This window comes from Mesoplodon mirus (assembly GCF_964341445.2).
Source record: "Mesoplodon mirus genome assembly, chromosome: 5".
NCBI lineage: Eukaryota > Metazoa > Chordata > Mammalia > Artiodactyla > Ziphiidae > Mesoplodon > Mesoplodon mirus.
Genome location: NC_138980.1, coordinates 178,338,270 through 178,364,704, shown reverse-complemented (window position 1 = coordinate 178,364,704; position 26,435 = coordinate 178,338,270). Strand labels below are relative to the sequence as shown.

Genomic DNA, 26,435 nt, shown 5'->3' with positions numbered 1-26,435 from the left:
TAAGGACAAGAAGAAATCGCTTCAAATATTGCTACTTCTAAAATTATAAGAGAATATTAAGGAGATTATTTCATATTCAAAAATCTAATGAAATGGATAATTTTCCAGGAAACTTGAACCAGTAAACATGACAGAAATGTGACATGTCTACTCCTAAAAACAGAGAGGGGGTCAGGAATACAACTGTGTGGATTAGAAAACTAATCAACTGTGTGCACCCTGACCGTACCACTTGGTAGGGGTGTAACTTTAGGCAAGTTTCTCAACTTCTCTGTGTGTCAGTTTCTCTTTGGTAAAATGAGGTAATAATAATAACTGCTGTCCAGGATTACACATACATATAAAGCCTTTAAAACAGTGCTTGACACATACATAGTCAATATTCTGTCATCATATTATCATGTCATCACCCCATCACCATCACCCTCACTATCACCAGGTGGTTTTATAGCTGAGACTTACCAAACCTTCAAGAAGAGATCAGTCGTATTTAAGCAGTTTCAGACCTGAATTCCCTGGCCGTCCAGTGGTTAGGACTCCGCACTTTCACTGCAGGGGGCACAGGTTTGAACTAAGATCCTGCAAGTCGCAAGGTGTGTCCAAAAAATAAAAAAAACAAACAGTTTCAGACCTAAGAGAAAGCTATAATGTTTCTGAAGTCAACCTTATGCAGCTGATATCACCTTGACACCAATAAGGAACCAAGAGAGCACAGAGTCAAAGAAAACCCATCAGAGCTCTCTTATAAAGATGCATGAGAAATACGGCAAGTGGAAGTTTAGCAGATGAGTTCCTATGGCTCTCCTGGGTCACAGGAGTAACAAGAGCCCTCCATACACTCCCCTCCCTCCACACTGCCTGGCTAATAGGAAGCTCTGAGAGTCTGTGATGGGGAGATGCTGAGATTTTGGTTTCTGACCAAGGACTAAGGAGTGATGTCTGAAAAAAAGGGGTGTTTGGGATAGGAAAATAAGGGGGCATACGGTGCTTCCCTTTCCTAGGCTGTGAACCACTCAAAACAGGGATGACATTGTACTCGTCTTTGCACCATTCCAGCCCAGCATGGGCCTGGCCATGAAACTAGTCAACAAACAGGTGTATCTGATATATATACACCTTCCTAGCAGACACTTGTTGTTACTCATAAGATGTGAACAAATGTCATTATCAGGCCAGGTATTTGAAAGCATGGTGAACCACGTCTAGGAGCTAACTCAGTACCCCATAAATATATTAGGTCAGGTTCAAGTGCGTAGTGGTTTGAAGTCCAGGTTTTGTAGATCTTGCTTGATGTGTAATCATCTCTCAAGATAGAGTAGGTATCTGAGTGTGAGCTGAGTGGACCCTTCCCATCCTGATGGCATGAGGGGATTACTCAGTTCACTGATTACTTGCCTCTTTTCCCTCCCCGAGGGGCTCACAGCTGTGCACTCACTGGGCATTTCAGCTTGTTGCTGGTTTGCATCTGAGACTTCCTTTGAGTGGATTGACTTTCAGGGTTCCCGTACCCTTCTCAGTGCCAGTTCTTCTGTCTCTTTGGTATCTCTAGCTGACCTCATTAGCAAGGGCTTCCATGTGGTTTCAGGTTTCACTGACCTCTCTTTGGATGCTGCATCTGAATTTCATCCAATTATTCATCATGGCTCATCTTTTTTAATATGCCAAACATTGCTTCCTTTGGATTACATGATGTTTTAAGAGGCCTTGATTTTTTTTATTATTTAAAGGACCTCTCAGTAATGCATACAATTCTTATGACCACATTTATCTACCTGTAACCTGTCGGTGGCAGAACCTGTAACTCAGTGGGCACACTTTTCACATGATCACAGGAAGCTTGTGTGTTCATTGGCTCATGCAAGATTGTAAAGGCCACGGCCTGTGAAATCTTTGGGGAACCTCAGTAAACATTTAGCTGCATCAGTCTTGAAGGAAATTGTATCTGGTTAGATTGTCCTGGGGAGGGTGAGGACTCCGTGTTTCCAATCAAACCAGATGAGGCTGCCCTGGAGGTAGCAGCTGCCAGGACATCAACAGAAGGGAAAAGGGCACCGAGATGGACATGATCAGGTGTGGGCATGAGAGTGCTCTTTGCAGAAGCAAGTCATATAAAGATGTTTTTTCCTTAATGAAGAACTGATGATTGTAGGGCAGTTTTAATGGGTCATAGTAAGTTGATCAGACAAAGCCATAGATATTTTTCTATGGACGTATCTTTGGTTTGTTTTTAGCTCCATTTTCATTTCTCAAGAAATTAGTGAGGTTTGAAGTCCTCATTTAATGAAACCCTAATTAATCCAAAAGTATTCATGATGGCTTTCCAGAAAAGTCGAAGCTACCCCACACTAACCTGTTCCTTTTTGTTTCCTGGTAGAACGTCCATTCTCGGGATTTCCTTTGGAGCTGCATTTCTCTCGCTTGCCTTTATCCTTTTCGTCTGCTTTGCTGGACAGCTTTTGGTAGGTACTTCAAATATGGAACTTCTTTGAAAAGTGTGCTTATTGAATGAAAACTGATTTCTTCCTCAAGACAGGGAGCTTGTTGATTTACTGTTTCAGGAGATACACATCCAAGTAGAGAAATATGAACTCTTCATGTCAACAGCCCAGAGTATAAACTGAGGCAGCCCATGCACAACCAAGACACTAATCTGAAGGTTACTTGAAATGTTGGATATCATGCTGTAAAATTGTATTTATGTTTATTTGTTTCTGTCAACATTTTTTATCTCCTTTACGTTTTCAGAGTATTTATAGGAGCAAATACTAGCATAATAGGAGGCTTTTAATGACCGGGAGAATTAAAATGTAAACCAAATGTATCTTTAATGTCAACTTTTAAGGTATAAAGTTTTGGAAAATATGAAAATAGCAAATGTAAAAATATCTCTTATTGGTGTTTTAATTTAAAACTAATCATTGTCAGCACTTACGGTTTAAATGCTAGTTCAGGATATAAGAATTAAATCTCACTGTATTCTTGAGTCTAAAGCAAGTGTTGCTGGGAGGCCCTAGCTCCATGAGAGCATCCTGAGAAAGCCAACAATGAGATAGGAGTGCCAAAAGACAGTCAAGGTTTCATTTTGTTCATCCGAGGTGAGTTGAAACAGGAGAGGCCACTATGAACCAGATTCCAAGCATTAGGTGCATTCTAGTTGGATATGTGAAATCACTTGGCCAAAAATGGTTAAGATTCCAAAACATGTCCCTACCTCTGGACAGTAGACACTGCCTCCTCTGCCTTGTACCTCTGCAAACATTTGTGGGCTTTGTTTGCTATATCATAGTTTAGATGTTTCCAATTGGATTGGAAACTCTTCCAAAAGTGAAACTGTTGTTTCCGATTTCCTTGAATGCACACATGGCATCTTGAGTCTCTTAAAAATCCCCTGAAGACCTTGTAGGTTGTAGTGAAGATTGAGTAACTGTTGACCACAGGAATCCTTGTCAAGTTCTAAGATACAAGGAATTCTTAACATACAAGGGAGCCTGACTTTCTATGTTTAGATTTTCCTTGGGTGGAAAAGCACACAGACTCCACCCTTTCTCTTCCTGGCTCCCAAAAGACTTCTGCAGCCATTTCTCAGGTTTTCAGAAGAGGAACGGTCATTTGTGGTCCCATTGGAAATACAAACCCTGTTCTAATTAAAGCAGATTCTACCACTGCGTCTAAGTAGCCATCCTTCTCTTTTTCTATTCCAAGGAATCCAGTCTTGGGGGTGGTGGGAATAGAGTGTATATTTAGGGTTTCAAACTGACATTTCTTTCCACTATCTAAGTTGCTATAGGAAAGAAACAGAGAGCCAGAGGAGGGAGAAAGAATCTCCTGAGCAACTTTGCTGCTTTGGTGGGAATGCTTTGCTCTTATATAAAGTCTCCCCTCTCAGCCTTGGTATAATCTGACCTCACTGTTGAACCTTTCATGGCTTTTGGTCCCTCCTGTACCTGCCAGTGGGGCCTCAGGGTGTTCAAGATCCAACATTCCTGGCTCCTGGTTCCTCCCACTCCCCGAGGGCTTCGCAAGACTCTGACACCCACACACCAGATGCTAGGAAGTTCTTAACTCTGTGTTGTCTCAAAGAGAAAAGTTCAAGGCTGCAAATGAACTAGTGTTTAACCTCCTCCTCACAGGAAGCCTGTACTTTGCCAAAGTGGTCACGAAGACCAAACTTGATGACATCTGGTCTTTCTAAACTTGAATCAATAGGATCTGTGAATGAGTCTGCCCCCAGAGGCCAGCTGTGATGCTTGGTCCAGATGTAATCCTGGTAAAATTCAAAGAGGAATTCTTCTCATTCCAATAAGAGGTTCTTTTCACTCTTTAAAACATTCTGTAAGGATTTTTTTTTTTTTTTTTTATCTTTCAACATCAACCATAGTCATGCAGAAGGTTTTAAGTGTGCTTTCTAGTCTACCCTCCAAATTCGGTCAAAAACTACATATATCACCTTTGAGACTTTGGTGAAGTCTTTTCCAAGCCACAGTGTCCTCACATGGAAATTGGACATCAACCATCCTCATAGCTTCTCGGGATGATTGGAGATATTAAAGGTTAAGGACCTAGCAGGATACCAACAGATTTTCAACAAACAGCAGCTACCATTATTTTCCATTACTGCATATTTTAGAGTGCCTATTCTTAGAGCACTTTAGACAAACCCTTTTTTAGGCAACAAACAACAGCATTAACTTTTTAAAACTTAATATGAGTTCTCATAGTGTTTTGAACAAAGACCAAAATGATAAATGCTTGCTTCTGTCTCTTTAAAAAAAAATTACAGTTCTTACATGTGACATTTAATGTAATACTTGTGTCACTCTACAAACAACAAATTTAAATTGAAGAAGAAAAAAAAAAAAACCTATGTCTATCACAAATATTCCACAGTGGTCATAGAGAAGTATGGGGTTTTATTGTGATTTGCACTTATTTATGGATCAAATACTGAGTTTATGAAAGAATGCTGAATATCCCAGACTCATCTTCTATTAACTGATGTTCACCTGTTGAAAACTTAAATGCCAAAGGCAGTATCAATGCTAATATCGGTATTAAATTCTCCGTATGAAGAAAGAAATTAAAATACATCTATGAAGGAGGTTGAGAAAAGGTAGGCCTGACAGATATTTTTCCTCCAAGACCTTTACCTTTATTATCCTCTGTTGCACAAAAAGTGCAACACAGTAAGTACAATCGATAGGTCATTGTTCAGCTGGGTGTGATAAAAAGGTAGAGGAACATCAAAGTGGGCAGAAAATAAGAGTGATAAGGAAATGCAATTTTTTGCCCATTGATTAAAAAGATATGTGTTCAGTGACACATTCAGAGAAAACTGCCAGGGAATCTGTTTGTTATAATCATGATTGCTGTGGGAAGCCCGGCCTCTCCTCTCCCTCTGGTCACCCTAGCCCACACCTTCCCCGAGGCTTTCCCAGCAATGCTGGCCCTCCCTTCCCCCCCATTTCCCACTTCTTAGTTCTTGCCCATGGGGGTGGGCTCTGCACCTACTTGCCTTCCTAGAAACTTTCTCAGGAGCATCAACAGCCCTTGTGATGGGTCCTTCTTTGAGCACCATGGGACTCAGGATCTGCACCATGTAATTTAACACTCGATTGTATAACATCTCTCCGACCCCCAATTTTTTTTATTTTTTGGTTAGTGTGACTGCTGTTTCTCCTGTATGTAGTAGGTTCCTTAAGGCCAGGGTTGTTTCCTACACTTGCTTTCTATCTCCCAGGGAATCCAGCAGAATGCTAACCACATAAATGAGTTTGTAATGAGCATATGCTAAGTAAGCGCTACTGGACTTCTCTGATTTCCATGAGGTTCTTTTTCCTTTCTCCACTCATCGGGCTCCATGTAGCACCTCCCTTGTCTCACCAACCCTCCCCCATTCATCCTCAGGCAGAGTTATGTGCCCTGAGAGCCTGTGTTCATCCTTCTTTCTCCAGATGCTCTGGCGTGGGGATGGGCTCTGTGTGTAAATGAATGTACAAAGGACTGAATGGTGGTCCATGGCCCTCATCTCGCTGCACTGAAATTCCTTCTCACGCACCATGATTCCTTGACTCTGACGTGCTTCAGGCTGACTTCTCCTTTGGAAATAATCTCCTAACCTTCATAAACTAATTCTGAAGAGTCCTCCTTTTCCACCACTGGCTTCCCTAGTGCCTGCTGTTTGGGCTTCCTATTTTCTATTCTGATTTGTATTCTTTTAGGTGAAAAAAATCATCAGTGAGTTCACCTCAGCCCTGTTTTTTTCATTGAGTATTTCAGGCACCTGAAACACAAGATAAATATTTAATGTCGGTTACCTTAAAGGCAACATCCTGGCACCACTGCTCAGAGAACATCCCACACCCACCCTTGCCCAGACTTGACTTCCCCCAAGCTCGCAGCCCTGAATTCAGCTCACAGTCACTGCATCCCTGCTCCCAGTTCTGGCAAGCTCCTGGCTTGCCTTCATCCTGGACCATCATCCCGTGTTCTCAGTTGTCAGACATCCTTCCCTGCCTGTGCATCGTTCCCCTTATGAGGTGCTTAGTTTTCTACAACAGACACTGGTTAGCATTTCACAGTTGTAAACTTGGGAGCTGAAAGGGACCCAAGAGATAACCTTGGTCAGCCCCGCATTTTGTGGATGAGGAACCCAGGACTCAAGATGCCATTCACTTCAATGAGTTCCCATTTCTACATACTTAAAAGAAAAGTTTTCCTCCATGAAAAATAATGCAGGAGTTGTAAGCAGATCTCTTGAGGTTGGAGACGGAGACTTTGGATCAGGATCAGGGACGTGATCTCTATAAGATCTGCAAAGATTTCCTGTCCTTGGATGAGAACCTTCAGAACCAACGTAAACTGCTTATGACGGGCAAGATCCCGTGAATAGTTCTGTATCTGACCTCACTGCAGTTTAGAAATAATAAATGTTATATTATATTAAAATTACTCTGCTAAGCTTGTTATATAGGCTGGCTCATTTAACCACACAAGAGTCCTTGGAGGGAATGCTTATACTCAATTAATGAAACAAACAGAAGCTCACAGAGGCCACATAATTTGCCCTGTAGTGTAGAGCAAGTAGGTTTTGGAGCCATTGGAAACAAGCCTTAGAACCCTTATAATTATTTGGAGGCAGGTTCCAGAGGGCGCTAGGCCGTGTGTGGAGAGTCACTGGCAGACAGGTGCTCAGAACGAAGCAGGGATGACCACATTCATGGTCATGGGCCATCATGGCACTGAGGTTGTCTCTGGTGACTGCTCAGCATCAGTTGGTCAGAATCACATAAGTCAGTCAAGATAACCTTACATAGAATATAATTCATAGTCTAGTTTTCCAATATATGCAGCTGTTGACCCAGTTTCCATAAAACTGGATTCTGGGCAAGGTATAACTCCATCTTAAGAGTCATTCAGTAAAATGGAGGAAAAATGTTAATTTATAAGTTGATTTAAACTCCAAAATATTCTAGTAGGAAAGCATCCTTAATAATAATACTTTGCAAAAATGTTTTTACATATGTGAGAGCCCTTTAAAGTGCATCCAATGTATATTATTTTATTTGATAATCCAAAGAATCCATTTTATCTAAGTAGAAACTAAGATGTAGAATGAGAGATTGTATTTTCATGACACTCAGCAATAAAAAGTAATAATAGCTGTCATCATCACAGTAGTAATAATAATAAGTGTGTATTTACTGCCAAATTTAACTTTCTAAACTACCTGAAGTAGACTTACATCTCTGGAAGAAATACAAGAGATATAACTATAAATAACACACACACCAAAAAGAAAAAAAAAAAAAACCTCCTTGATGAAATGTATTTTAGAAGGAGTATGCCAGATTCAGCAAATGAAAATGTTAGAAAATGTCAGGAGAATTTTTTTCTCTCAATGTGGTTTTCTTGTGCTTTGTATAGCAGAGATAATATGACATCAGCCCACCAACGTTGTTCCAGGCAGAGATGAAAGCACAAACATAGAGATTGTCCTGGGGAAGGAAAGTAGGTCACACACCAGCTAATAAAAAAGCTTTCTACCCACAGGAGTGTTTTTTCTTGAAGTCTATTTTCTCTAATGTCAACATAATCAGCTTTCTCATGGTTAGTATTTTCCCAGTGTCCCTTTTCCCATCTTCTTATTCAGCTTTTCCTTGCTATATAGGTGTGTCTCTTGTAAACAACATCTAAGTGTATGTTACGTTCTCTGATCCAAGAGTCTCTTTCTTTTACCTGACAAGTGTAATACATTTATGTGTATTATAATTACTGCTAGTCTTATTTTGCTTTTTTTATACATCATGTATGTTCTTTGCTTCTGCTTATTTTTCCTCCTCTCCTGCCTTCTCTTGGATGAATGGAGTTTATTCTCCTTTATTCCCTCTAGTGACTTGGCAGTTGCTTTATCCAAGTCTTTTCTTTTTTTTTTTTTTTTTTTTTTTTTTCTCGTACGCGGGCCTCTCACTGTTGTGGCCTCTCCCGTTGCGGAGCACAGGCTCCGGATGCGCAGGCTCAGCGGCCATGGCTCACGGGCCCAGCCGCTCCGCGGCATATGGGATCCTCCCAGACCGGGGCACGAACCCGTATCCCCTGCATCGGCAGGCGGACTCTCAACCACTGCGCCACCAGGGAGGCCCTCCAAGTCTTTTCTTTTAGCAATTAATGTAAAATATGTAACATGCACATGATTAACAGGGTCCATTATTATCTCCATCTTCTTGTGAAGAGTACAAGGACCATGCTCTAAATCTCTAAATCTGATCATCCTTTTCCATCTTCCATGCTAGTGCTGTTTAGATTTTTAAAATTTAAACTATTTTTATTGTTCATTTTTATCACTATTCTTGTTTAACAATCTCTTTGTTCACCATTCTTCTGAATGCCATTCCTTCCTCCAGATGCAGTGTCCTTATTTCCATAGGATTATTCCTTTTGTAATCCCTTCCATGAGAGCCTGTGCATAATATACCCAATCAGCTTTTATATTAAAAAATAACCTTTTTTCCTCACTGACTAATAATTTAGTCAATAATTTTTCTAACATTTTGAAGACATGAGTCCATATTTTCCTGGATTTTAATGTACTGAGGAGAAATCTACTCTAATTGTTCTTCCTTGGTAGATGTCTTTTCTCTGATTGTTTTTGTAGGATTTGTTCTTTGTCTGTCTTGGTCAACTGGCTCCTTGTGTTAAGGAATAGGTTTACGTTCATTTTTCCTGGTTGTGACTCAGTGCATTGTCTCAGCCACAGCGTTCATATTGTGCTCCAGGTCCACAAAGTTGTCATCCCATATGTTCTTGTATTTTGCCTCTTTCCCTGTCTTTCTGTTCTATTTTTCTCAAACTTTCATTCCAAGTATGTTGAACCTTTTTATTGTACCTTCTGTGCCTCAACATCATACTTTTTATCGCTTTATATTTCTGTGTTGTTTTACAGGTTGTTTCCTTAGAGCTATCTTACCCTCTTCAGCCTAACTGTTGAGTGTTTAATCTCAATATCTACATGTTTGTCTCTAGAGAGTCTATGGAGCTCATTTTTAAAATATGCCTGTTGCTTTCTCTTAACTGATTATTCATTATGAACTCTAATCCATCTTTTATTAATTTAATCTTATTTTACAGACTATTTCAGATTGATATAATAATTGCAGATATCATGATACTAATTCTACTATCTGTTATTTCTGTTTATTCTTCCTTGTAAGGTCTTCTTATGTAGTTTATAATTTTTGTTTATTATGAGATCATTCAGTAGGGACTGCCCCCTTCCCAACTGGGATGTGCCCTGCACCCTGTGATGTGAACTATTTTTCATAAGCAGTGTTGTTCTTGCTGCAGCCAGAGCCCCAAGGTCTTTCTCTGGTTTTTGGTCTGATTGATAACCACTCACCTTGGAATTCTCATTATGAAGCAGATAATGTGATTTCAAAACCAACACCCATATTTAGAGTTTGAATTATCTTTGCAAGTTTATTGGTACTTCCTTGATCTAGTGTATGGAGTTCTTCTAGACTTCTCCACATGGAGACAATAGCCTTCTGAGGCTTCTGGTTTTATTCGGGGGTCTTGGTCCCAGCTGCCCACCTTTTGCAGACCCAAGGCAACATCTTTTCCCTGTGGGCATTAAAAGCTCAGCCCTAGGTAATGTCCAGTTTCAGGACACTCCTAGGCCAACCCCACAGCCTCAGTCCTGCTAGCAGTGATCTCCTTCTTTGTTCCCAGCCCATAGGAATTTCTCTTTGGGTCCATCGTTAAGACAGGGAGCTTATTGAGCAAGCATCTATTACGTTCTGACTGTTTGCCAAACACCATGCTGCCTCTGGGAATACAAAGATGGGTTATGGGAGTTCCCTGGAGGTCCAGTGGTAAGGACTCGGCACTTTCACTGCCATGGGCCCAGGTTTGATCCCTGGTCAGGGAACTAAGGTCCTGCAAACTGCACAGCGTGGCCAAAAACATAAAAAGAAAAGAAAACACAGATGGGCGTGAGGAGGCCAGTGTCCCTCACCAGGTCTCCACATGACCAGAGACAAGCGTGTCGGCAAAGATGACACAATGTGGGCGGTGCTATGAGGACCACACAGTGGATAAATGACAGAGGAATATGGCTCGGCCAAGGCGTACCAAAGAAACAGGTTGATTTGGTAAAATATGATTGGTTGAAATAAAAGTCTGTGGGAAATCCAAGGATAATTAAAGTAGACACATCAGTCTCTGTGACATTAAATGTTTTAAGTAATTATTGCTGCAACTTGTTGCTGCCATTCAAAAAGATAGTCCCTGCCCAATTAAAATGACAAAGTAGGAAAGGCAAAGTGTTCCTTTAGACAACTATGCAAAAGTGTATGTTTATATGATAAACTTCACCATAGCTTTCAGGCAAGATTTTAGGATGAGTTCTAATAATAAAAATTTGTTACTCAGCCACTGTGATATAGTTATAACTTTCTGAAATGTTTCTCATTGTATTAAACTTCACCTATATAAGGATCTACTTCTTTTCAGGTACATCGGTTTATTTTAAAAAGGAACACTAATGAGACTGCAAACACAATCTGCTTTAATAATTATAATATTAAATTATGAGGAACTTTAGGAAGAGAGACTACCAGTCGTTTCCAGTGCAAAAGTTTCAAAAAGAAGAAAAGGAAGGGAGGAAGGAAGAAATGGAATATATTTTTAGTGGAGATAGTTTTTTCTTTTTTTAAATGCAAAACACAGATTAAGAGCATTTTATTTTTACATGGAGAATCTCTGCATCTTCTGGATGAAGAACATTAACATTCATCCACACCCTTTCTAGCAACTCACACTGCTCATTGTCCCAAGCACTAACTCCACCATAGTTTTTTTTTTTTTTTTTTTTCTGGCTGCATTGAGTCTTCATTGCACTGTGTGAGCTTCTCATTGCAGTGGCTTCTCTTTGTTGCGGAGCACAGGCTCTAGACGCTCAGGCTTCAGTAGTTGTGGCATATGGGCTCAGTAGTTGTGGCTCATGGGCTCTAGAGCACAGGCTCAGTAGTTGTGACTCACGGGCTTAGGTGCTCCACAGCATGTGAGATCTTCCCGGACCAGGGATGGAACCCATGTCCCCTGCATTAGCAGGTGGATTATTAGCCACTGTGCAATCAGGGAAGTCCCCACCATAGGGTTTTCATATAAGTTTATATTCTTTCTCCTTTTACATCTCCCACTACAGTTAGTACCAATTCCATATTTATCAGTGGATGCATGTGGCATTACCAGCCAAGAGCATTTCTAGAAGGATTTCTAACATTTCTTACTTACAGTGAGCTCACTGTAAGTAAGAAGAGGCAATCATAGAACACAGTGAGCCTCACTGATGATCACGGCAGGGAGGAAACAGATTTGGCTGAGACGATGCCAGTGATTAAAGCAAAGATCAGATAGAATGACTACCCTGAGTACAGAGCAGGCATGCTCTCATTTTCGTATGCATGGCATCTTCTGAATAAACACCACAATATTCTTTGAGATGTTATCATTTATAATGTCTCATTAGGATGGTGTAAATTTTGATAAACTTTATTTTTCCATCAGGGACTCTATTTGAATACTTAACCCAAAACAGAATAAACTGAACTAAATTATCATGTTAAGATCCAAGTTGTAATTTTTATTCAGAGCTACAAATGGAATCAATGTTCCCATTTTTCCTTAATCGGATTCCTTCTATCTTAAGTTCTTAGTCTTTTTTCTCCTTTCCTCCCATCATTGGTTTCTTCTCTTCCCCCTAAGGTCTGTATCTTCCTCCTTTTCTTCCTGCACTGTCTTTGTAGTTCAGGGTCCCCATCTCCATCATCATCTATTTCCTCATCCTTGCAACCAGCAGTGTTACCAGTTTTCATATTTCAGAACAGCTGTATTTACTTTGCCTCTACTTGGTGACAGGATGCAAAGACAGGGGAGGCTGCCTGTCTCCATGAGCTGAAGGACAATGAGTATTTGGCTTGATAGGTTTAAAAACAATTTCACGGGGGGGACTTGGAGTCACATAGGAAGACTAAACGGAGAAGGAATTGAACCTACTGCATCCTGAATCTGGTGTCCTGAGCCCAACGCATGCCAACCCCATGCGTCTTTAGTGAGCAGTTCCAAGAAGAGTGCTCTTTGCAGGGCTGAGTAGGAACATGACAGATTTCCAGGACATTCTGCCACATATACAGTAGGCACACAGAGGCAGTAGTTTCTAGGGCCATCAGTTTGTAATTTTGCCCAGCGTGTCACGGGAGCAGAAAAAACTCACGTGTGTCTGCCCAAATCTGCTTCAGCAAATGACTAGTTTGTAAGCAGAATATAACATATTCTTATTAGATGGCATATTTGGCAATATTATCACCATGAATTATTCTAAAAATTCAAACAGTAATTTTTTAAATTTCATAATTTCAATAGTATGTCTGTGTAATAACCAGATAATATTTTACCTAATTGACTGTGACATGGAATCTGTAATGTAATATTTAGATTTAAATATTCTCCTAAAATAGCAGTTTTGTGTTTTCTGCTCTCAAAATGTTTATCATATCTATTGACAATGTCTGTGTACAGACACAAAAGTATCCACTTTAATAATTTTCTTTTCAATAAAAACACTAATCCTAGTCACTTAGGATGCAAATACATAAATATTGCCTTAATTTGCCAGAGTCCAGCCAAATGTCATCATCTCCTACTGGAATAAGAGCTGGATGACTATGATATTCTATTTGAATCTCTGCTCTTTACTCTTATAGCTTCTCTTCCAGAATGCAGATCTGACTGTGGTATGTGGTATTAATATTATTCCAAGTAGCATGCATTGAACAATAGTGGTACACTTTCAGGTGGGTGTCCTCTAGCCGTGTGACCCTGAAAGATACTGCATGTTCACAGCATTACAGGGCATCTCATTGGAAAACAGACTTAACGCCACCACCAACCCCTATCCGCACCCTGCTTTGGGGAAGAAGCTTACGGCATAAATCTGGCTCCCCCTGAGTTGCTGGTGGGAAGATGCTCTGCAGAGCCTGGTTGCCAGCCAGTGATTCAGCTCCTGGCAGTCCCCAGAATCCAGGGCAGCACTGCCCCATTCTCCCAGACAGGATGTAGGAGAAACCAGAGAAAGACCCAAGAGAATCTGCCCAAGGACTGAGCCCTAAACGCTGTCCTGGAATTCTACATCAGTGAGGGATGTATGCTGTAGACAAATGTTCTGCATCTCTTTATATCAGGAGCTGAAGGGGAAAAAAAAAAGACTATAGTGGAATGGAAGGGAAAAAAATGTTTTTTTGTTCATCTAGATGTAGAGCAAATAAATTTTTAGTCACTAAAATGTTTCTGAGAAATATTATGTTTTCTTCACAAATATAAGAAGAGTTAACATATGTCCTGTTCTGGGAACCTTACGTACCTCATTTAAACCTCGAGGCAGGCACTATTATTCTCATTTTAGAGATGAAGAAACTGAGGCCAAAGAGGGTAATTAACTTGCGGAAAGTTTAACAGCTATAGGGACTTGATGCGGAGCCACAGGGCCGGTTACCTTTCTCACTACCTCTCATCCAGTAACACACAGTCTCATTTAATTGTTGTATCAACAGTTAACAAATTGCAGTGCTTAAGTCAACAATACTTTAAAGAATAACGCAGAAAGAAAATGTGAAATAGGTTGAGAAATAAAAGCACTGTTTATTAGTGCTATTAAGGAATATTCTCTATTTGAATTTTATTGCTGTCGCAACAGTTTTCTCATTATATTAACTTATTAGTGCAAGTCAAAAGTGTATAGGTGTATATTTATTCCTCCTTCTGAATTTTTTTCGAAATGATACCTTTTTTTTTAATGGCTCCAGGACACATGGCCTCGGATCCACAGTCCCTTTTGCGTGAAGTTAAAATTTAGATCCCTAGAGAACTCTTAAGAATGCCTGTCAGATCAGATAACATATGTAAATACCCACTCCAGTGGGTACCGGGATACTTGGCACTGGCCAGGTTTGTGTTACCCACAGGTTAGGATTCTCCCTACTCTGCTCTCTCACCGCCAGGACAAAGGTGAACATCACGTTTCTGCTTCCCCAGGAAGCCTTGAGGCCTCAGTGAGGTTAGCCCATCACTGAGTTCCCACAGAGCAGAGTCTGGCCCACAGAAGATGATGAGGGAAAGCTGGCTGTCATTCTATAAAGACCTCAGTTCCTTCCACATGAAAAGAGCTTCTTAGAAACTATAATGCTGATCAGTGCAGCATTATTCACTGTAGCCAATGCCAGTGTCCAACAAGAGAGGAATGGATAAACAAAATGTGGCCTCTACATAGAAGGTTATTCAGCCTTATACAAAGAAAGAAGTCCTGTCACAGGCTACAGCGTGGATGAACCCAGAGGACATTATGCCAACGGAAGTAAACCAGGCACAGAAAGACAAATACTGCATGATTCCACTTACATGAGTACTTAGACTGCACAGAAGCTTAGAGACAGAAAGTAGCATAGCGTTGCTGGGGGAAAGGGGAGTTGTTTCGTGGGTGTGGAGTCTCAGTTGTGCAAGATAACAGCTCTAGAGATCTGTAACACAGCAGTGTGGATGCAGTAACACTACTGAACTGTGCACTTAAAAATAGTTTAGAGGGTCCATTTTACATTTTTTAACACAATCAAAAATAAAAATGTTTATAACAAAAAGTAGAGCTTCTCCATGTGGATGAGGCCCTCGCAGGACAGGATGAGGTCAAGCCATCACCACAAGCCTCAGCTGAGAACGCTGGGTGTTGTCTTCACAGGTGCAGGCACCAAACTATTTTATGGTCCGGTTGTATTCTTAGGATTAGCTGCGTGTTGATCGCTTTCTACGTAAATCACCTGAATTTATGAAACCTGCCTCCTCACAGCTGTGATCTGAGACCCAACACATCACCCAGAGTGGTTTAATTACCTGGCGTATTTTTCCTTTACCAGAAGAATTTTTAAACATAATTTCAGGACTCTTTTAAAGGACATACAAGCACATCCTAATTTGTCATAGAAACGTAATTAATTTGTTCCTAATTTGTAACAATGATGCCAACATGGTCTACTTCTTCAATCTGTGAAGAGTATCGATGCATCCTGTGGTTTTAAACATCCTTGAGAAACTTGAGAAAATACGTAAAATAACAACGCATTTATTTTCCTTTGTCTTCCCAGCAATGCAGCAAAAAAGCGTCTGCCTCTCTCCTGTGGCTTTTAAAGTCGTCGGGCATCATCGCCAACCGCCCCTGGCCTCGGATCTCCCTGACGGTCATCACCACGGCCATCATATTAACCATGGCCGTGTTCAACATGGTAAGTCAGGGCCTCGCCGGGCGATGCCTGTCTCATGGCATTTGGAAAGCTTTCCCACAGCTCCTTCAGTGACACCAATTGCTGCCTGTTCGATTCAGCCCTCAACCGCTGCAGCAGCGGCTTCGCTAAGGGAAAAGGATGCAGACTGGGGAAACCACCGCGAGGGAGGGAGGCTCCTTCCAGCAGTTTCCTACCTCATAGCTTGTCTTGGCTCCGGCTAAAGAAATGCCACCAAATGTCAGCAGGGTGATCAGCCAGGGGTAACAGGACCAGCAAATTAAGGAGAGTGCAGTGGGAAAGGTGTCCTGCTCTGGGGTTTAAAGGGCCTGATTTCAAACATCAGCTCCCACCTTACCAGCTGTTCGATTTTGGAGAATTTTTATTACAAACTTCCACAGCCTCCACTTCACTTCTCAGGAGAAAACTGAGAACTTCTTTTAGTTCTCAGTGAGAACTCACACTTCTCTTCCAAGGTGGATTTTTAAGGTATGGACCAATGCTCTGAGCACACTTAAGACAACATGAGGTATTTGGTAAATATTGAACCAGTGGTCACTCTTACTGTATCAATATTACTATTGGTATGGCCTTAAAAATAGACACTTAGGTAATCAGTGCACATTGAGACACAACTTTATGATTATTCTGACATCATCACCATCAACCATAGGTGTGAATTTCCTTCTTATGTTGGGTGCTTTACCAGTGTTGGAACTGCAGTGTCATGAGTATACTCCTTGCCTTCCGGAAACACAAAACCAGGTTGTGGAGAAGAGGCGTGTGTGTTACAGAATAAAGACATAGTTTTCATAGGTGAGACTAATGAGCATTCATTCTGCAAAAAATATATCTATTTATTGAGCATAAATACGCACCTGGTACATCACTAGATCCTCAGAACCCAAAGACAGTTTGCCTCCCAGGGGTTCCCGGTGGAGTTTAGGAGACCGACAGCTGGGTAAACTTATAAAAGCATCTGCGAGCCAACCATGGAAGTGTGTAGGGGGCAAGGACAGGGGAGCCAGGCTGCGGGACAGGATTCTAAAGGATGGGCAGATGGACTTCCACCAGATGGTGGATGAAAGATGAGAAGGAAGGGGGGCATTTGGCATCTAGGACAAAGAAGAGAGAGAAATGTGTACCAAGTAGCAGCAAAAAAATAAATAAATAAATAAGGCTGAAAGAGTAAGTAAGGACCTTGAATATTTGCTTGGGATTTGTCCTCAGTGTTGTACTATGGGTCATATAGTTTCTCCAGACACACCTGGAGATTCAGGTGAGGGTGATGCCAGCTGGAAGGCAGATGGGCTGGGGTGCCAGCTGCAGAGGTGGGAGGGCCCCTTCCTCCACTTCACTTTGCCTTGAAGTCCATCTTAAGGGCACCTGGAAAGAAGGTGGCAGGGAAGCCTTAGCTTGCCCTCCTTCCTCCCACTTCCTGCCCATCAGGAGGTTGGGTATGGATTCCTGGGTGTCCTCCCGTGTGCTTAACTGGAGGACAAGTGAGCTGGCTTCTCCCACCTCACTTAACTACATGCCCCAGCTCGCTGTAGGAACTCCCCTGAGAAAGGACATGAGGTCGGGCCCTACTGTAGGTCCTCCCAGGCACAGACCAGTGAGAGGTGTCACCATGACTTCGCCTTCCTCTACCCACCTGCTCAGCCTCAGAGGTCAGCTCAGGAAAGGGCTGCTCCCACTTGCTCCTGTGCAGTTAGAACTAATGGTGTCTGTTGGGGGGAGGGGGCTCGGCTGTCAAGCCCATGCAGCCAGCAGGCTTCCCCAGGACCAGCCTGTGTTCCTATGTGGAGCTCTCTTGCTGTGTCAAGTTCACCATGACAACTCCACCATCCTGGCCCTCCTCCCGGACTTCTCCCCAGGCTCATCACCCTCCTCCTGGACATTCACAGCATCTGAGTCTGTCTTTCTGCTCCAGGGATGATAAGACCTTCCCTCCAGGGATGGAGGCCTCCTCTTCTAGGTCTCAGGCATACCTAGACCGTGACATCATTTATTTCCAACAAGGGCTTCGTCAGGACTGACTGGGGAAGAGCTGGGACATGGTGCCCTGTCTGGACAGGTAGTTCCCTCAAGAATACCCTGCTCAGGAGGGACTTCAGATTGCAAGGGCTCCAGGGGAGGTTGGTAGCAGTCAGCCTGAGGCACGTGCTCACCAGGGCCCCAGACGGTGGGCCAAGGGCTCTCTGCATGATGACCCAAGGATATTGTGACTGTGGCCCCAGAGCTGTCACCAGAGCAGGGGAGCCCTCAGGGTGAGGAATGTGACATGAGGGACTGAAGACTAGACAAGAGGGCCTTTCCTGGAAGAGCCTTTCAGCAAGTACATCACTAGCCGTTAGGACCCCTAGGTTTCCTGCACAGGCAGTATCGTGTCTATTGCATGAGCATATGAATCTATCACCACAGAGGAAGATGGACAGAGACACAAAGGACAGTGGTGAGAGACTGGAGAAACATGAGCATTTCCTGAAATGGTTTCCTCATGCTGGAATTTGTAACAGGCATGTGTGTGTTAGTCCTGTTGCTCTGAGATCCAGCTGTCCGGGAGAAAGTGCCAGCAAGCTCCAAGAAGAGATTGGTAAATCAAGCTGCAGGAGACAGCTGGGACAGAAGTGAGCTCCACCATGAAGGAGGAGAGGGTGGGGCTGGAAGAAACAGAACACACTTGAAGGACAACACTAGCTAGAGTTCTGAGCGGTTCTAACAGACACCGAGTGTGTTCCGTTGCCCTGACGAGTGTTGGCCCCCTGTGCCCTTATAATCAAGTCTCCTCATCCCTCAAGAGTGTGTTCACTCACCTGTGTGCTCATTTACCTGTGCACCCATTTACCTGTGCACTCACCTGTGCACTCATTTACCTGTGCACTCACCTGTGCACACGTCCTGAATGGTAACACATGTAACACAACATCCACACACCTAAGAGCGAGGGGTGTTTTACTTGTTTATTTTTTCATGTGTCCTAGGAAAGCACCCTCTATGTAAGGAGGGGCCGTTCCGTAATTACTAAATGAGAGAATGAATGAATGAATGTGTAAGCAGGCAACCCTTTAAGAAAGAAAACATATTTCATGAAATCCAATTTGACCTTATAAAACCAGGATTTATTACCTAGTTTTTAAAAGATAGACTCGAAGTGCGAAACAAATCTTATTCGAAGCTGGTTGTGTTTCTCCTAGGATAATTAGTGATTGATGGGCAGTTCAATCACTGTCTATAAATGTTGCATGAGCTCAGCATTTAGGAGTAGATATTTTTACAGTAGCTGCAATCCCTTTGGAAAGAAGAAATATATCTTCTGTACCAGAAACACATCTTCCAGTGTCATTTTCCTTCCTCAGAAAGAAGGAAGTGCATTGCCAAGTGAGGTCGAGAAGTCTATGGGACACACATTAAAAATATGATGGATGAGTTTTGAGAAAGAATGAAATAAGGCTCCACTCACTGAGCTGCCCCTTGGTATCAGAGGCTGCGGGACAAGGAACAAGCTAAATTAATTCGTTTCTTTCCATTATTTTTCTTGATACCTGGTGAAATTAGTGGTTCCCTCCCATACAGATGTTCTCCTTGTATTTATTTCAAAGAAACATCACAAAACAGTATGAAATGCAACATTAGGTAGACAAAAGAAATCACTTTCCCTAGATCTTGAGCTTTCTTGTCATTTCTTATTCACCACAGAAGGGGAAGGACTGGTCCATCAGGGTGCCATCTTTGAATGCATCTGATGATTTACAGAGAAATGCTCTCCAGCTATTTGGATCCCCGACCTCTTGCATTTTGACTGCATAAGATAGACACAAGGTCCTGCATCCCCAGCCACACTGCATGGTGCTGTGACATCCCTTGGGTCACACACATCACCAGGGGGTGCCAGAGCAGCACTGAGACCTGGGCTGGTAGAATTGACCATCTTTGGGGTGCCACGCCAGGGAAGTGGGCTCCAGGTCCCTCTCTCACATTCTGGGAAGATGGCCCCTCCTGCTATGGAGGCGGGTAGTCTTTACCTGCACACGGTCAAATGCTCCTAGTGGTGTTTCTGTGCCTTTTCTCCTAGCCCCACTTCAAACCTCCATCCAGGAGAGGTTTCTATTTAATGTAGTAGCTGTATAGCTTTTAAACTTATCTTGGTACTTCTTCTAAGAATACAGTTCCTAGACTGACTGAGCCCTATCCCCACATTGTAGTTTTGCTCTTTCTTAGCAGTGATTAACCCATGAGGCTAATCCAAGTGTTGGACTCACATTCCAGGGAAGAGCAGCTCTTTTATGTGGGAGTTAGGCGAGGGGCTGCCTTCATGAGCAAGCTTTGCTTAAGTCACTGGGAGGATGATTCTCTGTCAGGAAACTTCATCTTTTTAAAGTCACAGCACATTCACATCCTCTTCTGTAGCTCCTGTGATTTTGAAGCATTCTTTTAGGGACAAGGAAAAAATGTTTTCTTCCTTTTTTTTTTCTTTTTTTTTTCTTTTTCTGTTTTCAATGTTTGTTATTTTTCCTTTGGGGAAAATATATATAACATAAAGTTTATCGTTTTAACCATTTTTAAGTGTACAATTCAGGGGCATTCAGTACCTTTGCAGTATTATGCAAACCATCACCACTATCTATTTCCAGAACTTGTTCATTATCTCAGAGTCTGTACCCATGAACAATAACTCCCCACTTCCCTGGCCTCTGGTAACCTCTACTCTGCCTTCTGTTACGATAAACTTACCTATTCTAGAATACCTCGCATATATGAGATTACATGATATTTGTCTTTTTGTGTCTGGTTTATTTCACTTCCAATAATGTTTTTAAAGTTCTCATTTTCGCTTTGATGCCCAGTCTCTCCACAGCGGGGGGACGTCTCAGTTTGCCCTGGATTTTTCCAGCCAGTGGCAAACAGCCCTTATTAACTACTTTTCTATCATCACCACCATCACTCTCTTTACCTCAGAGAGGAGAGAAGCCTTAGGGATGATGTGAGGGCTGAGGCCACCCGCAAGCTCCCTCTGCCACTGACTGTGTGGATGGACCCTTCCACACTGAGCCTCCACATGGATTTTTAGTCCCTAATGTTTATCCTGAGGCTGAATTTTCACAGCCCTTACAAGAGCTGGGGTCAACAGGGATGGTGTTCCTTTAACTCCTGTTACACGCTAATATAAATGATGAAATGTCCAGGTCAGGTTTATTTAAAATGAATTGTGAGATTTTACCAGGACATTTAAAATACCCGGTGTTCACTAAACCCGCCAATAAAAAGTGGAAAAAAACAACCAGTTATCCAGACTTTTTTTTCAAATAGAGGGTTTCGGGTAGCAAATTGCAAAAAGCCTGCGTGTTTTGTTCCATTTTAGTTTCCAACTGACTGTTTAGAACCATGTCTGAGAAACTCAGATCCTCTGCCTTTTTTTTCCTGACATTTTGACAATGTCGTCATGTGATGCCTCACACCATTTTGCAACTTTTCTGAGAAACTTCCCAGAGAATATTATAAATAGCCCAGCTTTGTGAGCCACATAGACAAGGAGTTAGCCGTGGTTAACTAGTAGTTAATTGGTAATCTAATTCTAATTAGTTAACTACTTCTATTTCCAACCAAATGACAAGCAATGATCTTATCAGTCTATTAACACGGTATTAAATCACATGTTCACAATTTAATATTATTTGAAAAACTTAATTCTGAGATGTTTCACATTGCCTGGGAAATGTAAAATTTGGAACTAGGGCTAAAAATAGGCACTTAGTTAGGATATCTTGTCCAGGATGAGGGTATCGTTTTCCCAATTATGACAAAGTTTGTAGAATATTAAAATAGATAGAGAGGCGTTCCCCCAAATAATTATGTTACTAGGAAATCATTCTGTGCAGAAGATTGTGGCACTTTAATATGGAAGGGACAGGGATGTGGATTGATAACCCTCGAGCTTGGACTGGCTGTAATTAGGAGTTTGTTATTTTAAAGTGACTAAGAGGACAGAAGAGGAAAATTGATTCCAAACTGCAGTGTGATGCCACATAGACAGAATGAAGAGGTTCTTGATTTTAGGGGTAGTTAATTAAACACTAGAAAAAAGTAGCAGAAGGGGGTTAATGAAGCATTCCTGATGTATTGCTTAAAGTTCTCCACTGTTTTTCAAGTTCAAACCATCTTATTATTGCAGCGCGGCCTTGCAAGGTAAAACTTTCAGAGGATATATTTCTACTCTTTGTACAGCAAGAATTTAGTTTCTTCTTTATATGCTGATATAATCAGGAAGGTTTTTAAAAATTATTTTAAGATCTCAGGTGCCTGAGACTAGTAACCTATCAAGCTAAACGGTCTCTTATTTGTCGTATCTTGATTCTTTAATATTTAAATCAATTGTATGTTGGGTCTGTCAAATCTAAATTTTTAACATTTTGGAACCTTATGTTTGCCAAGCAATTACTTCATTTCTTTTCCTGATATATTTTTTTCCAAATAATTAGCACATTGATATTTCAGCCAGGGGTTGTGACATTTTTGATAAATTCTTTAGTAGTAAATAAAGAAATCTACTACATTTATTTGACTTTTCAGTCAGCATTTTATCAAATGATATAATGGGCAAAAACACTGTACCTAGTATCATTCTTGGAATCTCAGAGGAAATGTTCTCAAGAATATATTATTTAGTATATTTAAATATATCTATATATTTATTTAAATGGCTTCTTATTTACCTAAGTAAATTACTGTAGGTATTTGACAAGAACTCTGCCATCAAAGGAAACAGACCAAAGAAAGGAAGGGAACAAAAGCAACCATTGAAACTCTACAGGGAAGTTTTACTTTTTAGACCTGGAATATGGACGGTTAGCCCTGTGCCGAAGACCTAGCCTAGTTTCATGGATGGGATGAATCTCTTTCTTAAGGGAACCTGGCCTGAGTGATTCTCTAGTTTATCTTCACTGAGCACTTCTCTGACCTGCAGCCGTGGTATGGAAAGTAACTGATCCTTGGTTACCTAAACAGTTTGTGCTGCAGCTCGTCTAGGAAAGAGACAGAAAGAGAGAGAAACAGAGACAGAGACAGAGAAGGAGAGCGAGCGAGCGAGAGAGAGAGAGAGAGAGAGAGGGAGAGAGGGAGAGAGAGGGAGAGAGAAACAGAAAGAGATTGAATTTTTCCTACCTTGGAACTGGCTGACACTTTCCTTCTGGGTGCTGGTATTGGTGACCATTACATAAGAGCTAATCATTTTTATTTTCTCAGGATTACTTCTTTTCTTTTTAAATCAGGATCCCCTTTCCAATAGTCCTAAGAGCATCCTTCCTTTCCAAATTCAATCCCTCATGATTCTGAGATACCAAGCACTCACAAATAATAGAGACAACTGTTGATGCCAGTTACTGCATTTTTCCCATAAAATCATTTTCTTAATATAAAAAAAAAACTCATATAACTGCATTGACTCATTTAACGTTTGAGCCATGATGGTGAAGATCCTGCAAAAACACATTGTGAAGACTCTGATCTCCTGCTGCAGAGTTGAAAGTGTGAGGGTTGTGATGTCAGGTCGTAATTCTAACCAAACCCTCTGCCGTGTCCTTGGTTCATTTTAAAATTTATATTTAACAAGGTGCTTCTGTTGTCTTTAACATCACCTCGGGAGTTCTGGAGTTCACTATGAAGTGCAGAGTACAGCAGGAGTTATTTACTTATTCAATAGAAATTCTGAAAGCCTCAAAGAGAAGATGAAGGGATTCGCACTGGAAGTAAAGATGCTGAGTTGCCCACACAATCCTGCTCACGGAGGTGACAAAACACGTCATTAATAAACTTAGCACCCACCTGCTCACTCTTTACTCTCCTTTGCACTAATTCATTGTAAAAACGCTTTCTTTGCAGTTTTTCCTGAGCGAGTCAGAGGAGACAATTCTTCCAACTGCCAATGCGTCGAACACAAGTCTTCCTGCCTTATATAGTCAGGTAGCAATGCTGCGTGCGCAAAATTTGTTTTTCCTGCCGGTAAGAACATCTCCCTCGTTATTATTGCTTTTGTTGTTTTCCTGTATGCTGTTATGTATTGAATGCCGTGGCCTGCACCTCATCTGTTGTAGACTTGACTTTTCTTCTTCAGATTCCATATCTGAGTATGTCCTGACTGGGTAAAAATTACCAGCCTTCAGCAGAAAGTCCCAGCCAACGGGCACCGATTAGACCACATGTGGAAACTTTCAATGGAATTTTGAGGCTCTCACAGATGACTCGTGTCTTAATTCTCTTAATGCGACATTTTAATTTATTTTTATTGAAGTATAGCTGATTTACAATGTTGTGTTAATTTCTGCTTTATAGTAAAGTGATTCAGTTATACATACATACATATATATATATATATATATATATATATATATATATATATATATATATATATATTCTTTTTCATATTCTTTTCCATCATGGTTTATCACAGGATATTGAATATAGTTCCCTATGCTATGCCATAGGACCTTGTTGTATAACCCTTCTGTATATACTAGTTTGCATCTGCTGACCCCAAACTCCCACTCCATCCCTCCTCCCACCTTGGCAACCACAAGTCTGTTCTCTATGTCTGTAAGTATGTTTCTTTTTCATAGATAATTTCATCTGTGTCATATTTTAGATTCCACATATAAGTGATATCATATGATATTTGTCTTTCTCTGTCTGACTTACTTCACTTAGTATGATAATCTCTAGTTGCATCCATGTTGCTGCAAATGACATTATTTCATTCTTCTTTATGGCTGAGTAATATTCCACTGTGTATATGTACCACATCTTCTTTATCTATTCATCTGTCAATGGACATTTAGGTTGCTTCCATGTCTTGGATATTGAGAATAGTGCTGTGATAGGGGTACATGTATCTTTTTGAATTATAGTTTTCTCTGGGTGTATGTCCAGGAGTGGGATTGCAGGATCATATAGTAACTCTATTTTTAGCTTTCTGAGGCGCCTCCATACTATTTTCCATAGTGGCTGCACCAATTTATCTTAATGCTACATTTTATAGAATGTATCCCAGCATGTAGCATTCGATTGTATGTCACTGAATTGTTGCTTACAGATTTTGCTAATTGTTCTGGTGAATTAGCGTTAGCTTCCTGACTCTGTGATGACAGGGACCGCAGCTCAAATTTCTCCCTCTCCTTTGGCTGCAAATGCTGTCCAGTAATTGTATCTTCAAATACTCCTTACTAACTAGCCCTTACTAAGGGCCTAGATTGAAATTTCAAAACTTACTAACACATCAGTCATTTAAGTGAAAGGAGTTAAATCAATTATTTACTGCTTAATAACTTCTTTCTTCCATGAATTGTTTGTGCAAAAAAAACAATAATTTTGATACTCTCCTTTCCATTTTCTGAATAATCATCTAAAGGTAACATAGATTCTTCCCATTTCATTTGTCTCACATATTCCAGGCACTGAAATTGGTCATTTAATATGTATATTTTAAAATTTTTCTACCAATTTTTTTAAAACTCCATTAGCTCTGGTGATAAAGGAAACTTCCTTTCTTTCTCCCTTTGATATTAGGCTTTGATCCTTTCCCCCATGTCATCATTTCAATTTCCTGGGATACTCACAGCTCTGTGTACAGAGAGCAGGGGCATGTGGTGTTCCTTTAAGCCATGACAGCTAACCGGAGTCCATAACAATGTCCCCACAGACTCAGGAACAGAGGATGGCATAAGCTTCGTCCTGTATCCACAGGGTCCTGGCCTTCATGTTAGGCATTATTGTGAACCCCAGGGAGGACTGGACACCGTCTTTTCTATTTCATTTATGTGAAAAGTGAGGGATGGGATTCATGATGAGGGTTTACTGGCTGTGACCTCACTGTGGGCAGTTTGGAACCCCATTCTTTAGAGAATGATTCAAACTACCTGTGTGGTCTGGCTTTTCCTCCTTGGATGGATGGTATTAGCACACACATGGTCCATCTGCCCCTGGAGGGAGGACGAGCCTCCAAACCATCCCCATGCTGCATTCATAAGGCACTTTAACAACTTACAGTAAATATGCATCTTCATAGGAAAGGAAAGTATAGCTGGCAGATCATCTTTTTAAGAAAATCTCTCCGTCCAATATTTTTGGGTTGAACAACTCACCGTCCTTGGCCCCCCTAACAGGAATAAGGTCATCATCCTGAATTTCATTTAAGTACGTCTATGCATGATATCTTATTTTCAGAAGAAGAAAATCATTAGAAACCCAAAAATGGCAAAAAAGAACATTTCCTCAACCTTCAACGATTCTGAAAAAGCACACAGTAGACTTTTCAAAATCTAGGTCAGACTTAGTCAATAGGTTACAATTGTTCCAATAATAAGTCCTCAGAAAGAGGATTATGATGGGCTTTGCCAAGGAAGCCCCTCGTGCTCATGTACTATCTGTACAGAAACGACATTATTAACTCATGAGTTTAGGGGTCCCAGAGGAGCCTGGAGACATCCTGGCTTCCCTCTTAATAGATTGGAAGGAACATTGGGAAAGCCGTTTGTGGATGTGCATGATGTCTGCATTATTACTCTCAAACCTCATTGTATATGATGCCTGAGGTTGACAGTGGATGCGAAGGAGCATCCACAG

The 26,435-nt window shown here is 41.2% G+C and overlaps 1 protein-coding gene across 2 annotated transcripts in view; it reads left to right on the top strand.

Moving 5' to 3' along the window:
- ADCY2 (adenylate cyclase 2) overlaps window positions 1-26,435 on the top strand; it is a 436,230-nt gene that overhangs the window by 348,380 nt on the left and 61,415 nt on the right. For both annotated transcript variants that reach the window (XM_082623793.1, XM_082623794.1), the window contains exons 15-17: window positions 2,375-2,459; window positions 15,687-15,824; window positions 23,700-23,819. In XM_082623793.1, the coding sequence (XP_082479919.1) occupies window positions 2,375-2,459; window positions 15,687-15,824; window positions 23,700-23,819 (343 nt within the window). The remainder of the gene's footprint in view (window positions 1-2,374; window positions 2,460-15,686; window positions 15,825-23,699; window positions 23,820-26,435) is intronic.